We start from the raw sequence: 17,717 nt of genomic DNA, 5'->3' as shown, positions 1-17,717 counted from the left end.
TCTTCTGTACGTAGTTAGGTAGAGACTAGCTACTTCTTAGAAATATTCCATTTAATCTAGAAACAGAAGCAGCTCTGGAAGGGATGTTCTAAGTAGATTGCCCAGATTCCCTTGGTAGCAGGGGTGGAGTTCATATTACTTGGTCAGATGGTCTCTAAGCGTGCCCATTTCTGCCTGGAAAGTTGTTGAAGGCTTGTTTCTCCAAGTATTTCTGTCAACACAGCCAGCCCTTTGTCCAGTAGTCGCCCTGCACTTGAGATAAGAGATCGGTACCATAGAAACTTAGGGATGGCCATGGTACCCGTCCCTGGACTCTTTAACAAGAGCCCATTCTCTCCCGTGACGGTAAGCTGCGGCATTCCAGGGCTTAGCACCAGACTCTTGAATCTGTATGAACCTGTGAAGTTTGCCCACCATGTGCCAAGGGCCATCTAAGGCTCATCCCCATCTTCTTAGGGATTCAGGCGATACAGTGCAGTTAAAATCATGGGGCAGCGTTATTGGGTCATTACAGGGAATGTGACCAGGGGCAAGGTGCACCAAAAGTTGGGTTCTTTTCCCTCAAGGGCCTTGGGAGCCACTCAGGAACGTGCATGTTCTATGCATGGAGGTAGCTTCACCTAATCTGGTCACACATCCTGAGGCAACTACGAGATGCTCATTTCAGCAAAGGTACCCTTGGCGCGTGGATGTTTTCAATAAGAGTTTGTTAAATGATTGTTTTAAAACCACAAACAGAACTTCATTGTTTTGTAACGTCTTCTACCTAGAATTATGGTTGAATCTTTACCTTAAAACAATCTTATAATATTGTTTGCACACATTTTTAAAAACTTAGATTTGCATAGGACTTTACAGCTTTGTTGTTCAGTTATACTAGATTTCTGCCGATTTTAGAAATAAGGTCCTTGCATTAATAAAGTGATTATTAAAGACTGTGTTTGTGTGAGTGGTCTACAGGCCACGCGCCTTCCTCTGTCCGTCGCAAAGTCATGGCGCTGAGGGACAGGCAGGCCGCTTCTCCTTGCCACCAGGGGTCGCCCTTACCCGTTGAACTACTGCTCAGCTCCCTGCAGTGACCCTAGAGATGGGGTCAGAGGACTGTAGGGTTTGGCCCTGTATACATAATTAGGTGGCCTTGGCTCAAGGCCCAGCATCCGTCTCCGCTTCGGTGTCAGCATTTCCGTTGGTAAAATGTGGGAAGGGTGATCTCAGGCCCTCCACGCCCATCAAGGAAGGATGTGGGGATGGAGACACATCCGCAAGCCACAGAGCCTGGTCTCTCCTAAGGGGGAGGGATGAAGGCCAGGCTGGCTTTCCATTCTCTCGCACCTCACCAGTCCTAGGAGATGGAAACAAGGAAGCGGTGGACACGGGGGTAGCCTGGCTCCCCAGCTCTGAGCTGGAAAAGGAAGTCTAAGCAGGAGGCCATATTCTGGTGTTTGTGCGTGTGGAAGGAACAGGCACCCCTCCGGAGCCCTCGTGGCGCCAGTGATTAAGGGATTGGCTGCTGAGTAGAAGGTCAGCATTTCGAATCCTCTAGCCGCTCCTAAAATTATTATTATAATAATAGGAAACTGTATATGGCAGTTCTACTCTGTCCTATAGAGTCACTATGAGTAGGAATTGACTTGACGGCAACGGGTTTTTTTTTTTTTTTCTCAGTAAGGTAAATAGAGGAAAGGCCTTCATGGGGCGGGGAATGTGGGGACATCAATCAAAGCTACCAGAGAGGAGAGTCCTCAATAATCCAGCTGCATTTAGAGAAGTGGGTTGTTTTAATCAGAAAAAAAATGAGGAAACAACCCTCAAGTCAATGTGCCTCAGTCTAGGCTTGGTAATGGGTGTGTATGGGCAGGAAAGGAGCAAGCTATGGGCCTTTCAGAGAAGATTGACCAAGGACTGTTAGAGAGAGGAGGGCTTTGAGCTGGTGGTGAAGAATGAGTAAGATGTGAATACGCAACTACAACAAATATTTATTGAGAGCCTGCTAGGTGCCAAGCTGTGGGCTGGCCTCTTGGGATTTGGCTGTGAACCAAATAGACACAGTCACTGCCCATTTATAGAGCTTATAGTCTCTTGTGGGAGTCCACTAATGGTCTGTCTCTGAAATAAACCTGTAGGTTTCGGTATGGTGGAAGCCATGAGAGTATGTAGGAGAGGGCTGCCTTAGCTGAGGCTGGAGGAAGAGGGGGTTGAAGGCCAGTGTGTTCCCAGCTGAGGGAACGGCCCAGTCCCCTAGATAAGAAGAAGCCTGTTGGAAACTGGAAGGGGCTGACAGAAGTGATGTAACCTCCCAGCGCTCCTCCCACCCCAGGCATTCCCCTTACTGGGTCACCTCCTGGGCTTTCCAGTGGGAGATCTGAGCAGTGGGTTAATCAATAGACTAAAGGAAAGATGAGGCGATCTACATAATAAAGAGCTGAGGTGAGAGGAGCGGGCTAGGGCCTGGGAGGAGGAGAGTAGTTTGGGAGCCATCTTGAAAGAGGTTGTTATTAAGGTACAGAGCTGAGGAGAGTGGATTTTGGTTTTGTGGAAAAAAAAATTTGAAGTATACATACGGAAGAGTCCTTTTTTGTTGTTCATTTCTTTCGCCATGGTTTGCTGTACATTAAGAATGCCCTCCCTCTTTGTCATATTTTCTAAGGACTGAGGAAAATTGAAATTTCTTCCAACTGAAATTTCCCTCAGTCAACAAGATGCAGAATAGGCCACTAGGGGCCCCAGTTACATTGGAACCACAGAGAGAAGGCCAGTGTGAGTGAGTCCACAGGGAACAATGGAGGAGTAGGGCTGGAGAAGTGGGGAAGGGCTGGTCTTGCAAGGCCTGGGAAGGTGGCAATAAGCATTTGGTCTCTATTTATGGAGCCGTAGGGGGTCACTGGAAGGTTTTAGGCAGAGCATTGATCTGCTCAAATCTACTGTGAGCCAAAGTTCAGAAATGAAAGGGGCAGAGGCACACCACCCTGGTGGGCCATCAGGACAAAAGTGAGCCATGAAGCAGGGCGGTTTCAGCACACACACTCCGCCCTAGATGAGAAAGCATCTCAGTCTGCCAGAAGCTAGAAGCTAGAGAGCTGCCCCCAGGAAAACAGAGACAAACAAGGACACACCAAGCTTTGTATCCACTTTCCAGAGAGGTAGAGGGAGAGGGTCTGGAACATACCCTCTAAGACTGGAGCAATATGATTGTGCACCAGGGAGGGGCAGGGCCAGAGACCCCTCGGTCCATCAGCCTTCCATCCCCCATCCCAGCTGTCACCAAAGTTGAGTGAAGGGGCTAGGAGCGCAGCTGGTGCGGGATGAAGAGGGGTCTCTGCCAGCTTGTGCTAAACCAGTCCCAATGCTTATTCACCCATCAGCCCTGACTCTACCTACTGCAAACTGCTTCTCTTCAGGATTGTCCCTGACTGATGTTAACTTTACCCAACCACGGACATGGTTCAACTGGCCTCAGCCCTCCTCCACCAGGAATGTCTTGGGCTTCTAACTTGGCCAGCTACTCTAATAAAAATATCCTGAGGACTCAGTACCCCTCATTCCTCACATCTTACTCCTCGCAGGCACACGTTCTTGCTGCCCCTAACACTCCTTCCTGTTTGCTCAGTGGGCAGGCCTCTCCCACGCCTCCCACGGGGCCTGGTTCAGAAAGTTCTCCTTCCCCTCTTTCTATCCCCGCCCTTCCACTTGCCCCTCTGCACTCCCATTTTCCTGAGAGAAGAATCCTTGTATTACCAGTACTCTTGTAGTTTTCCTCTTCCCTCCCTGTTTCCCTCACTAAGGGGTTCTCCTGTGGTGGCCCCCATCCCCGTGACCTCCGTTTGGTCTCTCCTCCCCCTCCAGGGCCCAGCCTTCTCCTGCTGCATCTTCCTCCTCTGCTTCCTTATATTTGTGGTTCCTCCAGTCTCTGTCAGTCCAGTAAGTCTGGTCTTTTTTTTTTACGAATTTGAGTTTTGTTCTACATTTTTATCCCATTCTACCCCAGACCTTCTATTGTGTGCCTGGTCAGAGCAGTCAGTAGTGGTAGTTGGGCACCATCTAGTTCTTCCGGTCTCAGGCTCCAGGAGGCTGTGGTTCGTGTGGGCCATTAGTCCTGTAGACTAATTGCTTCCTTCATTCTCCTTTGCTATATGAACTATGTTATGCCAGTTGACCTAGATGTCTCCTGAGACTATGGTCCTGTGCCTTAAAACCCAGGAACTCGGTCCCATGAGGTGTTTGGATATGTCTAGGAAGTTTCCCTAACTGTGTCCCCTACGTGCTCTATTATATATATAAATATATATGCAGCATGTACAAATGTGTGTACAAAAATACCCACAGCTATATTTATATATGCACACACATGTACTCCCATACACCCTCATACACCCATATAGCATACATATCTACCTATGTAATCACTCATAGATTTTTGGTTGTTATCAGTGTTGTTGCAAAACCGTGTGTGTTATAGCATTCAGCATAGCTGTCCTTTATTCTCCCATACCTCTCAGTGTCTTCAGTTACCTTGGTCATGTTGTGCTGACTTCCCCCATATTCTTAATTGCCTTTCCCTTCACCAGAATTAACACGCATCTAAGTTTTTTAGTAAGTGATTCTTTCTCCCCCTCCCTCCCATCCTTGGTAACCATCAAAAAGCATTGCTTTCTATGTGTAAACCTATTCTTGACTTTTTATAATAGTGGTATCATATATTTGTCCTTTTGTGATTGGCATATTTCAGTCAGCGTAATGTCCTCCAGATTCGTCCATCTTATGTTTTGTGGATTTATCATTATTCTTTATCATTGTCTAGTATTCAATTGTATGTATGTACCAGATTTTGTTTGTCCATTCATCCATTGATGGACGCTTAGGTTTGTTTCCATCTTTTTGCTATTGTAAATAAGCTGCAATAGACATGTGTGTGTAGATCAGAGTTCTTCATTGAAAGCAAGTGACCAACTCTAGCTAGTTTAGGCTGAAAAAGGATTTATTGAAAATATTCTGTAGCTCAAAGAGAAAGGAGGAAACCCAAGAATCAGAGAAGGAACCAGACTATAGGACTGATTGTCTCCGTGAACCACTCTCTCCTCTACCTTGAGATCAGAAGAAATAGATGGTGTCCGGCTACTACTACCAAATGTTCTGATCAGGGATACAATAGATGGATCCTGATAGACAGGGAAAAAATGTGGAACAAAAATTCAAATACTTAAAGAATCCAGAGTCACTGGATGTATTGAGGCTGGAGGAGTCCCTGAGACTATGGCCCTGAGTTACTCTTCAAGCTGTGAATTGAAACTATCTCCTAAAGGCACCTTTAACCTAAGTAACAATTTAGCTCAAAAAGTAAAAATTGTCACCCTTGAGTGTTGCAATCTTTAAAAAAAAATATATATATATATATATATATGACTAAATGGTCAACAGCTATTTTAAAGCATAGATGAGAAGGTTGGGGGCAGGGCGTTAAGTTAACGGGAGGGAAACAACTAGGACAGAAATGACAAGAATGTTGACAGAATGCGAAGAATGTAACCAACGTCACTGATCCTTACATCTAGATATTGTAGAATGGGAGTGGGTTTTGTTGTGGATAATTTCACACACACATACACACGAATTTATATATATATGTTTATATGTACACATACATATATATATATATATATATATATATATATATATTTTTTTTTTTTTTCACAGTATCCGCAGGAGAGCCAGAGAACCAGCCAGGGGCAATGTCCCAAAGGGCATGGCCAAGCCGATGTAGGGGAGGCACCTCTGGGCACAGATACCACCATTTGCCAGCACCACTGATCCAGGGCTTGGGTGGTACCACTGGGGTCTCAGTCTCCTTTGCCTCTGCAAACAGGGTATAGCTGTCACCACCCTGCTAAGGGTGGGTTCTTCTTGGTGCCCACTTTAGATTCAAAACTTGGCATGGGGGCATCTGTTTGGGGGGAGCCCAGGCAGAGTACCAGCCACAGGGGAGGCTGGGAAGGCCTGCATCTGGCTTTGTGGATGGAAGCAAGCATTCCTAAGGTGGAGAACTCCTCAAATGTAAGAAATGGTGGACATCCAAAAAGAATGGAAAGTGTCCCCTCCAGTTCTCTGGGAGCCCAGTCACCTACCTCTCAGCGGCTCTGGCTCCACAAGGTATACTCTCCCCTCTGTGACTTCTGACCTCAAAATGCAGTCCAGTTACCTGTCCTTGACACTCCTTCAGATCCACAGAAGGGCCCCACCCCAGCCTCCTCACATGCTTCCCCCTTGGCTCACACTGCGGCTCCCAGCTAGACTTCCTTCTCAACCTGCTGGCCACAACTACATCAACCACATCAGCACCAGCTCAGTAATTAGGGTGCTGTGTTACGTGTTTTATGTGTACCATCTCATTCAGCCTTCAGGAGCTCCCTGCAATGAAGAATGCCTTATTTATACCCCATATCCACGAGAAGAAAGTGAAGTCCAGAGAGGTTGACCGTTGTCATGGGTTGGTCCCCTCTGTCACTCGGAGCCCCGTGAGGGCAGGACCGCAGCACATTCTTCTCTGCTGGGGACCCCTATGTTCCCAGTGAGCTCAGGGCCGGGTGTGATTCTAAAAATGTCCTAGGAGGGGTTGCATCTTCGGAGAATATTTCCTATAGAGCAGCATTTCTCAAACTTGATTGATCGTAAGAGTCATCTGGGACCCTTGTTAAAAATAATACAGATTCCTAGTTCCCTTGCCTGGAGCATCCAATCCTTGAGATCCTGGGAGGGTCTGAGAATCTGAGATTGTTAACTGATTCTTATGATCACGCTGTTTGTTTTCTAAGGGTGGATTTAGACTCCCCTAGGTCGCTGTGAGTCGGAATCGACTCCACGGCACTGGGTTTGGTTTTTGGTATTTTTGGGGGGCCTGCCTTTAAATTGTGACCTGTTCTCCTTGGAGATCAGTAGGCGAGATATAAAAAATTTGGAGAATCACTTTGTGCCCTGGAAGGATCATAAAACAGGCCCTTGGTTTGCTTAGAGGGCAGTGAGTTTACGTTAATGCTGGTGGGATGATTTGGAAAAGGACAGTGAAAGTGATAGCACAACCTGAGGAATGTCATCAGTTTTACTGAATTGTACCTGCAGAAATTGCTGAGACGGTGTCTTAGTCATCTAGCGCTGCTATAACAGAAATACCACAAGTGGACGGCTTCAACAAAGAGAAGTTTATTTTCTCACAGTCCAGTAGGCTAGAAGGCCGAATTCAGGGCGCCGGCTCCCAGGGAAGGCAATCTCTGTTGGCTCTGGAGGAAGGTCCTTGTCATCAGTCTTCCCTTGGTCTGGGAGTGTCTCAGCATAGGAACCTCAGTTCCAAAGGATGCACTCTGCTCCCGGCAGCACTGCTTTCGTGGTAGTATGAAGTCCCCAACTCTGCTTGCTTCCCTTTCCTTTTATCTCTTATAAGATAGCCCAGGGAAACTCCCTTTACATTGGAACAGGGATGTGACCTGAGCAAGGGTATTACATCCCACCCTAATCCTCTTTAATGGCAGGCAGAGATTATGATTTAAAACACATAAGAAAATCACAAAATGGAGGACAACCATACAATACTGGGAATCATGGCCTAACCAAGTTGACACATATTTTGGGGGACACAATTCAATCCATGACAGAAGGTACATGTTTTGTTGTGTGTATTTTCACCACAATAAAATTTAAAAACAAAACAAAAACAGGTATTCGGATGCTGCCAGACAATGTGACAACATCCCTGGAAATGTGAGTTCTCAGCCATTCCGCTTCTAGGAATTCATCCTGAGGGAATATCTAAGGTTGTGCACAAAGCAATCCTGGGTCAAAGATGGAGAAAGTGGGTCCCCAAATCTGCCTTGCAATTAGCAAGAAGCACTGACCTACGGGGCTGGCTGGGATGGGACAAAGCCACCAAAGTTGGCCTCCTTCCTTCCCCCCATGCTGATCTCTCCCAGGCCAATGCCCCCACCCAGAAGGCATGGACTCAGCTTCTGCCTGGGGCCTTGTAGCTCACCCAGGCCCTGGGATTTGCCTATGCAAAGCCCTTACCAGAGGGAGGGGGGCTGAGGAGAAGGCAGTGCGGTCTGGGAAACCAGATCAGTTAGGGATTTGCAGTAGGGTGGTGTCTAGAACTCCCGTTGACTCTGACTGGAGCCTATAGGAGGTCCCCTTGGGTGAGAGAAGCTGCCCCCTGCCATATATAGAAAAAAAGGGCAGCCTTTGGAAGGCTGTGGGGACAGTGATGGTTCAGCAGTAGAATTCTCATCTTCTGTGTGGGAGACCCAGGTTTGATCCCAGCAAATCCACCTCATGTACAGCCATCATCTATCTGTCGTCACTGGAGGCTTGTGTGTTGCTGTGATGCTGAACAGGTGTCAGTGGAGCTTCCAGACTAAGATGGACTAGGAAGGAAGGCCTGAGGATCTACTTCTGCAAATCAGCCCGTGAAAACCCTATAGACCACAATGGTCCAATCTGCAACCAATCATGGTGATGGTGCAGGACCAGGCAGCCCTTGTGCATGGAGTCACCGTGAGTCAGGGGCTGACTCGACGGCAGATAACTAACTAACTTGGGAGGTTAGCTGGGGAGTAGAGAACAGTGACCCAGGTCCCTGACTCCAGGCCTATATTGTTTGTTTTCGTTTTCTCAATTTTTCCTGCTGTACCAAATGGGCTCCCTGGTAAGCCACCCCAGTGGCTCTTCATGGCTTCTGAAGTGCCCTTTTGCTTGCGGGCCCCAGGAATGACCAGGTCTTCCTCTCGAGGCCGGGTCTGCTCTAACCCTGGGGCTCTCCAGTGTCCCGCACCCCCGCCCCGCCTGGGGACCTCTAAGACACAGCACATAGGCTTTATTTCCTCTTTGTGCCAACAACCAGGACAGCACCAAATAATAAACACGGAAGTTACAGTGCCCTAGGAAACTGACAAAGGCCTTACATTCATCATCCTGGTCTGTGTTTCCTGGTTTAGGTGGAGTCAGAAACCAGGCCCAGGCATTCCTTTTTATCCTAACACTTCCCAGAAGTCAAGCTTCCAAAACTCACTCGGGGCCCTTTAAGAGTCATGGGCTCTTTAAGGAAGCCCACAAATACTGATGCAGTTCATTCCTTTGTGGGTGGGGACCTAATCCTCTGTGTGGTATGGATGACCAAGGCATTAAGGCCCAGGCTCTGGGAGCAGGCGAACCTCAGTTTAAATCTGCCTCCAATACTTCCTAGTTGTTAAGACCTTGGGAAAGTCACTCAGCTTCTCAAAGCCTCGGTTTCCTCATCTGAAAAACAGGGGTAACACTAGCACTTGCATCATGAGGTTGTTGAGAATCCAATAATGAGGAAATACACCTTAAATGTCTATTCTGTTTCTCTACCGCATCTCCAGCGCCTGGAACAGTGCCTGGCGTATGGCGGGTGTTCAATAAACATCTACTGAATGAATAAATGCCATCTATTTTTTTTTTTTTTTATCAAGAGAGGAAGCTGTCATACTAAATATGAGAGCCTATTTCTCAGCTTCTCATTAACATGCATTTCCTTGGTTTTCATTACTGCTCGCCAGCAAATGACAGCAGGCAAGAGGGCTTAAGAAAAGTGTCAGCAAGGACTGTCTCCCATTTTAATTGGATCTGCCTATTAATGTAATGTTTTCTGTGAATTGGCCCAGGGCTATGGTCCAGCTTGGTGGGAGAGCTTGACCTGGCTGATCCTGAGAAGCTGAGTTTGAGCAGCCAGGGAAGGCCTCCAGGAGGAGGTGACATTGATCAGAGACCTGAAGGAAGCCTGTGATCCCTGGTCCAGCTTAGCTGAAGGGGAGAGCTCTGCTGCAGATTAGGGAAGAGGGGTGGGGACGCTCAGGGAGAGCAAGGGCTGGGTCCTGGGAGAGGTATAGGCCAAGCCGGTCTGAGGTTGGAGGCTGCAGCTGGGGAGATGCAAATGTTGGGAACAATAGGGCCCCTGTCCCGGGAGCTCTTTGTGGCAGAGCCTGGGCTTCAAGGAGACATAGCTCCTCCACCTCTGCCATGGTGAGGCTTGGCTCTAGGACAGCCCCAGGCACACAAATTTGCCCACCCCTGGGGCCCAGGACTCTGGGCAGGGAGAGGCATCCTGGCTGCACTGACCACCCCTTCACTCCTGTCCCTGGGTCTTTCCAGGACAAGCTCGGTGGGAGCAAGCGCCAGTGAGTACCTGAGCTCCTTCTTTCCTTTCTTCTTCCTCTGTTGTCTCCATGCTCCTTCCCCTGGGCATCCTTGGAGCTGTGCTGGCCCTGCCTGTGCCCTCCCATCCATTTGTGCTCCCCACTCCCAGCTTCCCTGGGCACCAATTCACCTAGCTATGCCTCCAGACTCCTCCTCCTGCTGCCGTGGTCCCAGGGCCGCTGGGTCACACAGCTCCAGAAGACGAAGACGTCACACATGTGTTCTTGTGCTCGAATGCCCTGGATTTATGTACTTGAACGTCCTGGAGATGTGAGGTGTCTGGCTGACAAACTCAAGGGCCTAATGGGCAGAGTTGACTACAGTCTGATTGCAGGTCGGGGCCACCCTTCCTACCCCCCAGATGTGTGGGTAAGTGACACAGTGGGCAAAAGGGGGTCCAGCAGATTAGAGGCCCCCACAGGCTGGGTCTCCTGAGTGGCTCTGGACACCTCCTGCCCACCATCTTCTAGCTCTGCTAAGTCACTGGAGCCTAACTCTCCCACTTGTTTTGGTCAGAATAAGGGGTGCATGGGGTGGGGACTGGCAGCTAGTTGGGGGGGAGGGGCAGTCCCCTGCTTCCCAAATGGCTCCCCTGTTGGCCCTGCTGCAATGTTGGAAATGCCTGTCATGAGTGGTTCCTCTGAGTTGAAGCACTGAAGTCAGCTGTCAGAACGTAGATGGTTTATTAGGTGGGGGGAGAGAGTCATGTATGGCGCTAGAGGGGGCTGGGTGGGGAGGAGTCAGGCCAGTCTGTCTGTCCAGCCTCTCCAGCTTGGAGAGAAGATGCCCCCAACCCAGCTCCTCTGCCTGCCCCAGAGAGCTGGAGACACATGGTAAGTCCAGAGCCTGAGGCCTGAGGTGGGGGAGGGAGAGGCAATGCCCACCACCACTTCTGGGGTCTTCCTACCATCCCCACCTGTGTTCAGCATCCCTTCTCCAAGGCCCAGGAGGAGGACGAGGAGGAGGATAAATACGAGCTGCCCCCCTGTGAGGCTCTGCCCCTCAGCATAGCCCCTGCGCGTCTCCCTGGCTCTGCGGAGGACTCACTGTACCTGGGTGAGGGCTGGGAAGTTGGAGGCAGGGAGGATGGGTGGTTGGGCAGGGCGGAAGGGCCTCCACAAGGGAAGAGGGCGCAGGCCTTCCCTTCTCCCTCTGCCTGCGCTGGGGCCTCTGGGCTGGGCAGAGAGACGGGAAGGGGAATGGAGAGAGGGCGGAAGAGAGAAAGGAAGAAAGGTGGAAAGGGGAGAGGAGCCTAGAGGGGCCGTGTAACCATGGCAATAGTGGGGAAGCAGGAAGCCCAACTAGGACCCTGGGGGCCTCGAGCTCCCCTTCGGAGATCCGAGTACAACTTCTACCGGGCAGGCGAGGGTGGGGGTGCCAGAAGAGCCACGGCTGCTGCATGCTTCCCACCCCCAGGGCCCAAGAACGGCCTGGAGGGGGCAGGGAAGCGGCTGCCTCCGGTTGCCATGGAGACGGGGCTGTCAGGAAGCCTACGTGCCCCGGGCAAGCGGAAAGGAGCGGGGGTTGGAGGGGGGAGGACTAAAAGGGGTGGGGGGGCCCAGGAGGAAAATGGGAATCTACATGGGAGGAAGCCTCCATCTCACCCATAATGCGTGAACCTTTTCCAGATCACTCTGGTCTCCCGAGCCCGTCCAAGACACCGCCTTCGCTTCTGCTTCCTCCGCCACCCCTGCCCCAGCCCCAGCCCGTGGTGGTGAGACCCTCCCCTGGACCTCCCCCCACACCCCTCCTCCCCACCGGCCCCACCCCAAGCAACCATTTTCCCTGAGTACCTCTTTGAGTCATTTCATTTGCAAGGCTCCCCCACATTTGCATTCAGGAGGCCCCTCCGCCGGGAAGCTCACGTTAAAAGTCAGCTGCGTCAGAAGGCAGAGAGCCCTGTCGGTGTTATAAAGGCCTTATCTAGAACACTGCTTTCCTCCCTTGGCTGTCGCTGCCCCTCCCCGGGACCCTGGGGACTGAGGACCCTGGTGCCTAGGGCTCAAGAAGCCCTTCCCTCAGCTGCCAATGACTGCTGGCTTCCAGTCCTGCCGCCATCCCACTTGAGGGCTTGAAAGCAAGCTCTTTCATCAACTGTTTTATGGGGATAAAGAGAAAAACATTCACGACAAAGAGCAAGCCGCAGAATAGCCGCGAGGGAAGAGTCTCTCCTTCCGTACATCTCCCCTCGTGTTGTAGTTTTTTTTTTTTTAAATCTACACGGATATACTTACTCCCCCTTCCATCCTAGGAGTCCCTGGGTGGCACAGTTAAGCACTCCGCTACTAATCAAAAGGTTCTGGTTCGAAGCTACCCAGAGGCACCTCGGAAGACAGGTCTGGCGATCTGCTTCCAAAAGGTTACAGCCTTGAAAACCCTGTGGAGCAGTCCTACTCTGACACGCATGGGGTCACCATGAGTCAGTTTGGACCTGATGGCAACAACAGCAACATCCCATCCTAACCCGCATCCTTAACTTACCCATGCCTGTTTCCATCCCACCCCCATCCCTCCTCACTGGCCCCTGTTGTACCCACAGCTGCAAGCAGGGCTGAGTCTGCAGGAGACTGTGAAGCGGGGACTGCCCTTTGGGAAGCGAGGTAATTCGGATCCCTTGTCCCTTTTCATGAGTTCTCCCTGGGGAGGGGAGTCCTTACCCCCACAGGGTAGATCTGAGTTTGCTTTACTGTCATCTCATGCTTTGCCTGTTCACAGTGCACCCCCCCCAGCTGTTTTCTCATGTTTACTTGCCAATCACTTTAAGGTAGGCAGTTCAGGTGGCACTGCCTCCAATCAGACAGGTGAGACTGAGGCCCAGAGAGATGAAACACCTGAGCGCACACAGAACCCCTGGCTCCCAGGTGCTGCTTTGCACCTGGTGTGGTCTCTGGGTCAGGTGAGGGACACATCCAGGTTGCAGAGGTCTGAAGGCAGTCTACTCTGTCCAGAGGACCCCTTCTATAGAAACACATCAGCCCCTTCAAAGGGGACCCCCTTGGTGACCATTTTCTGATTCTATCCATGCCATTATTGCCACTACTGTCCAGAGCTTCCCATGGTAAGTGCCTCAGTTTCACCTAGTTCCTTCTTCCCTGCTATCTGTCACTGGCGGTTCTCTCCTTTTCCTTCCAGAGCTGAGCACACACGCCAGAGTGGTGAGCAGCCCCTCTTTCCCCACCTCACATTCTAGGTTCTCATTAGGAAGTTGGTGGGGGGGTGGCGCCCAGAGGGTCCCTGAAAAGAGGCCCCAAGTGAAGTCCCGCCCCTCCTGCCAGAGGCCCCTGGGAGGGCCCGGGGCTGCAGGGGAGGGCCTCCCCATAGTTCCTCTTGAATGCCCACTTGCAGAGAAGTGGGGGCACCCCTGAAGGGAAGGTACTCCTGGGGTGCCCCCTCCCAGGCAAAAGAACCATTTTAATCATTCAAGCTGGCTTTGAGAAAGAGGCCCACCTTATGAGGAGGGAGTTAGGTGTCCAGAGCCCCCACCCAACTAATGCTAACTGCCTGAGGCAGAGGTCCCCCAGGGCTGGTCAAATCCATGGCCCCACACACTCCTCCCTACCTTTAGGTGCCAGGCCCTCCAAAGAAACCTGATGAGGACATCTACCTGGAGTGTGAGCCCGATCCAGGTGAGTCCCTCCCTCTGCCTGGCCCCAGATTCATCCTGTCCTTGAAGTTCTCAGCTGCCCAAAGCTCTGCCTTCTTCCCCTGTCTCCTCTCACCAACCCCCCAAACACATATGTGCATTTATACACCCCTGTGGACACTCACCCCAGGCTTTCGCCTGTGGTTCAGGTTGACCCACACTGTGCCGACAAGGAGGTGGGCTCCTTGGAGCAAGAGCTGTGTGGGGCTTCCCAGCTGTTGCTGCCAGGACAGCATCTCCCCTGGTTGGAAGGATTCCCAGAAAGCCCAGGCTGCAGAGTAAAGGCCACCCATGCAGCTGTCCTCAGCCCCTCCCTGGCCAGCATGGATTTCCTCTCCTGGGTCCCAGCCAAGCCCAGCCTGCTCTCCCTATTTAGTTCCAGCCCTGACTCGGAGCTCCCAATCCCCAGTGCCCCCAGTCCCTCTGCCAAGGACATCAGTGGTGTCCAGGTGAGTGCTCCACCAAGTGTATCTGTGTGTGTAGACACATGAAGACAGAGTGAGCCAGAGACACACACAGAGGGAGAAAGGGACAGAAGAAGAAACACACACAGAGAGAGACATATATAGACAGAGAGAGAGGGGATGGCCCACTTAGGCTTCCCCAGCCTTGACCTGGCATCTCCACTGTTGCTGGCAGTGGTGATGGGGCAGCTTGGGATGCTGGATTCACTGGGCTCTTTCTCTTGAAGGCGGTAAAGACCCTGAGCTCTGTTTCCTAATTTGTTCCCAACAGGCCCACCATAACCCCCCAGGAAACTAGGAGTGTAAGAGGCTGGTGGTTAAGGGAGGAGTGAGCTGGGTGGGTGGGTGGGGAGGGAGAGAGGGAGGGTCAGGGTGGGCTTTGCATCCAGGAAAGCAGTCTGACCAGACCTCCTGTGTCTCAGGGAACAGCGGATGCCACCTCTAAAGGTGAGTGCAGGCATCTAAGCTTGAGCCCACGCAGTCCTGCCAGGCCCCACCCTAGCTACAGCTCTGTAGGCCACAGACTCCTGGTCCCTCAGGCCCCACTTTGCTGAGGGGTCCCTGCAGCTCTGACTCCTGCTGAGCTTGGGCCTGAGGTGACCTCCTTGGCCATTCTCCAGAGTCTATACCAAGGCAGGAAGCTCCCAGTCTGTACCCCAAGATCACCCCTCATTTGGAGGTCACATAAGACCTAGCTGGTAGGTTCTACTAGGGTCCTAGGACTGAGAAGAGGGTTGAAGCACTGGGTGCCCTGCTTTGGGCTTCAGGCCTCTCTCAACCCCTACCTTTCCCCACCCCCATAGCTAATCCCTTTGCCTAATCCCCCTGTAGCCCCATCTCTATAATCTGCTTCTTCCAGCAGGAAGGAGACCCTCTTTTTCCTCTTTAACCCCCAGAAGGAAAACCTCAGCTACCGAGGTGAGGAAAGGCTCGGAGAGGGCTGAGGGACAAGGGCTGTGGGAACAGGGCTCTTGCCTGTGGTCGTCTTTGGTTGAGGTGTTCACCATTGAAGGAACCCATAGAGCACATGTGGGCGGCACCGTGGAGCCCCAGACATGAATAGATCTTTGTTCTTCCTTGTAAGGACTCAGTCTGGGGGAAGGCAGACATGAACACAAATAACTGCAATCCCCTTTCTGTGCTCCCCACCTCCTGCCCAGCAGTGCCTTTTCTGAGTGGGCTGTGTGTGTATACAGGATGGCAGCCTGCTGGGTCAGCCTTGGTACTCAGGAAACTGTGACCGCCGTGCCGCTGAAAGTGCCCTCCTCCGCTTGCAAAAGGTGGTCACCTGCACAGCGCCTGGGCCTCCTCGGAAACCCCTTGTGCTCATAGCCAGCTGTCCTGGGGCTGGGGGCAGGCACTTGGAGGAGGGGATTGATAAGTGGGGTCTGTCCACAGGACGGGGCCTACACCGTGCGCCGCAGCTCAGGGCCTCAGGGCTCCCAGCCCCTCACCCTGGCAGTGCTTCTCCGTGGCCATGTCTTCAACGTTCCCATCCGGCGGCTGGATGGCGGGCGCCACTATGCCCTGGGCCGGGAGGGCAAGAACCACGAGGAGGTGGGTACTGGAGGAGGCAGGGGCCTAAGGGGCAAGGAGGGCCCAGCAGAGCAGTATCCTGTTCCCAGCTAAGGGCATTTGCTTATAGGAAAACCTATATTTTGTATTTTCTGGGGTGGGTGGGGATGACAGAGGGCAGACCCCTGAACTCCCTCCCAGCCTGGCTCTTGGGGAAGAGGCCCACCTGTTCTGGGGGAGGCATCAAACCCTCCTGCCATGGTTCAGTCTGTGCAGGGCTGAGGTGGGGGCATTTGTACCTAGAATGAACCCAGCTGGGAGGAGGGCAGGGCAGGGGTAGTCCAGACTTCTGTCTACCGCAAGGATTCAACTTTGCACCCAGCACTTATTAGAGGCTAGAGACAGTCAACTACCACTCCGCTCCCCATGCTGGAGGACCAGGGCAGAGAGGCACAGTCCCAAAGTTAGTTCCAGCTGACAGTCTGGCCAACAGCATGCCCTTGGGGACTGGCGCAGGGAAATCTCACAAGGCCTAGAATTGAGCTGCAAAATGGCAGTGAAACTTCATGGGGGCAAACAGGAAGGAAAACATTTAGGAAAATGTAAACCTCCCCCCCTCACCAGAGCACATAGTTCCCTCAGGAAGCCTCTCCCAGCATAAATGGAGAACCTCACTGATGCCCTTACCTCCCTGCCCAGCTCTTCTCCTCCGTGGCTGCCATGATCCAGCACTATGCGAAGCATCCCTTACCCCTTGTGGACAGACACAGCGGCAGCCGGCAGCTGACCTGCCTGCTCTTCCCCACCAAGCCCTGACACCACGGTTGGATGTACCATCCACCTCTGGCCCCATAGCTTGATCCCTGGCACTCCCTATTTGGGCTATCTTCCTTTTCCTTCCTAGTCTCCACTCCAGTCCCTCTTCATCCCTGCAGGTCCCGGATGAGAACCATTGGGAAAGGTTGCCCAGAGAGAGAAAGGGTCCCTGAGACCTCACCTCATGCTCACTCAGAGCCTGGCCCTGCCCCTCCCTGCTGTATCTCCAAGGCTGGCAGCAGCAGGCAGGCAGAACCCCATTCCCAGTCTCTAGGACTGGCTTGTCCATCTTGTCTATTAGGGCCTCCCAAGCTGCTCTGGATGAAGGCATGGTGGCGGCTTAGAGAGGTCAGCCTCCTTGGGGAAGCTGAGCCTCTGGGGGACTGCACAGGCACTCCCTGAACAGCACAGAGAGAATCCGCCAACATTCTCTTGGGAGTTTAGCACAGGGCTAGCATATGGGAGGGACTTGATTGCCCCGCACATTTTACAATTTCAATAAACATTTATGGAATGAATTACTGACTCTGAGGAAAGCAGAGATGGTCTCTGTCAGGCTCCATGGTACCAAAGCATTCCAGGGGACAGCTGGTGTGTGGGAATCGCGCGTCCTTGGGCCAGGAAGGGCCAAGCCAGGCCAGGAAGAGTCAGCCTGGTTTCTGCCCCCCTCCCATGGGGCTTTTGCCCTTAGATAATCTGTGCCAAGGAGCAGGGAGGCCAGCTCTGGGTGGCTGATTTGGCAGAGGGAGGAAGAAGGCTCAGGCTGCCTCTGTCGCCCTGTTAAATGATGAGGGTAGTGTCACTTAACTATTTGTCCAACACCTAGTAACTGTTCAGTGTTCCACGGGGCAGAGAAAGATGGGCTTGATTTTGGGGAGTCAGGGGGACCCCAGGAAACAACTGGGTATTAGACGGGCCAGTACTAGAACCAAAACCTAGTGGGATTAGTGACCGGCCCGGAATGATCCGGCGCAGAAGGCTGAACGCTGGTGTTCTGAGCAAGCCAGACGGTAGAGCCAGACCCTGGGGACAGTGGGAGGTGGAGAGACGCATCCAAGCGGAGCAGCCTCGTCAGGGAGTGGACG

The 17,717-nt window shown here is 52.0% G+C and overlaps 1 protein-coding gene across 1 annotated transcript; it reads left to right on the top strand.

Moving 5' to 3' along the window:
* The first annotated feature begins 10,948 nt into the window (after positions 1-10,948).
* Positions 10,949-17,248, top strand: SH2D6 (SH2 domain containing 6). The gene is made up of 13 exons (XM_049857502.1): positions 10,949-11,027; positions 11,121-11,250; positions 11,823-11,908; positions 12,734-12,794; positions 13,327-13,349; positions 13,760-13,820; positions 14,214-14,286; positions 14,573-14,603; positions 14,724-14,748; positions 15,164-15,219; positions 15,498-15,581; positions 15,700-15,858; positions 16,516-17,248. The coding sequence occupies exons 1-13, from the start codon at positions 11,025-11,027 to the stop codon at positions 16,630-16,632; spliced, it is 909 nt and encodes a 302-aa protein (XP_049713459.1). The 5' UTR covers positions 10,949-11,024; the 3' UTR covers positions 16,633-17,248.
* The last annotated feature ends 469 nt before the right edge of the window (positions 17,249-17,717 follow it).

The sequence above is a fragment of the Elephas maximus genome, chromosome 17, assembly GCF_024166365.1.
Source record: "Elephas maximus indicus isolate mEleMax1 chromosome 17, mEleMax1 primary haplotype, whole genome shotgun sequence".
In the NCBI taxonomy this organism is placed as follows: domain Eukaryota; kingdom Metazoa; phylum Chordata; class Mammalia; order Proboscidea; family Elephantidae; genus Elephas; species Elephas maximus.
Note: the sequence above shows the minus strand (reverse complement) of the source record. Positions and strands in the feature narration are given on the sequence as shown.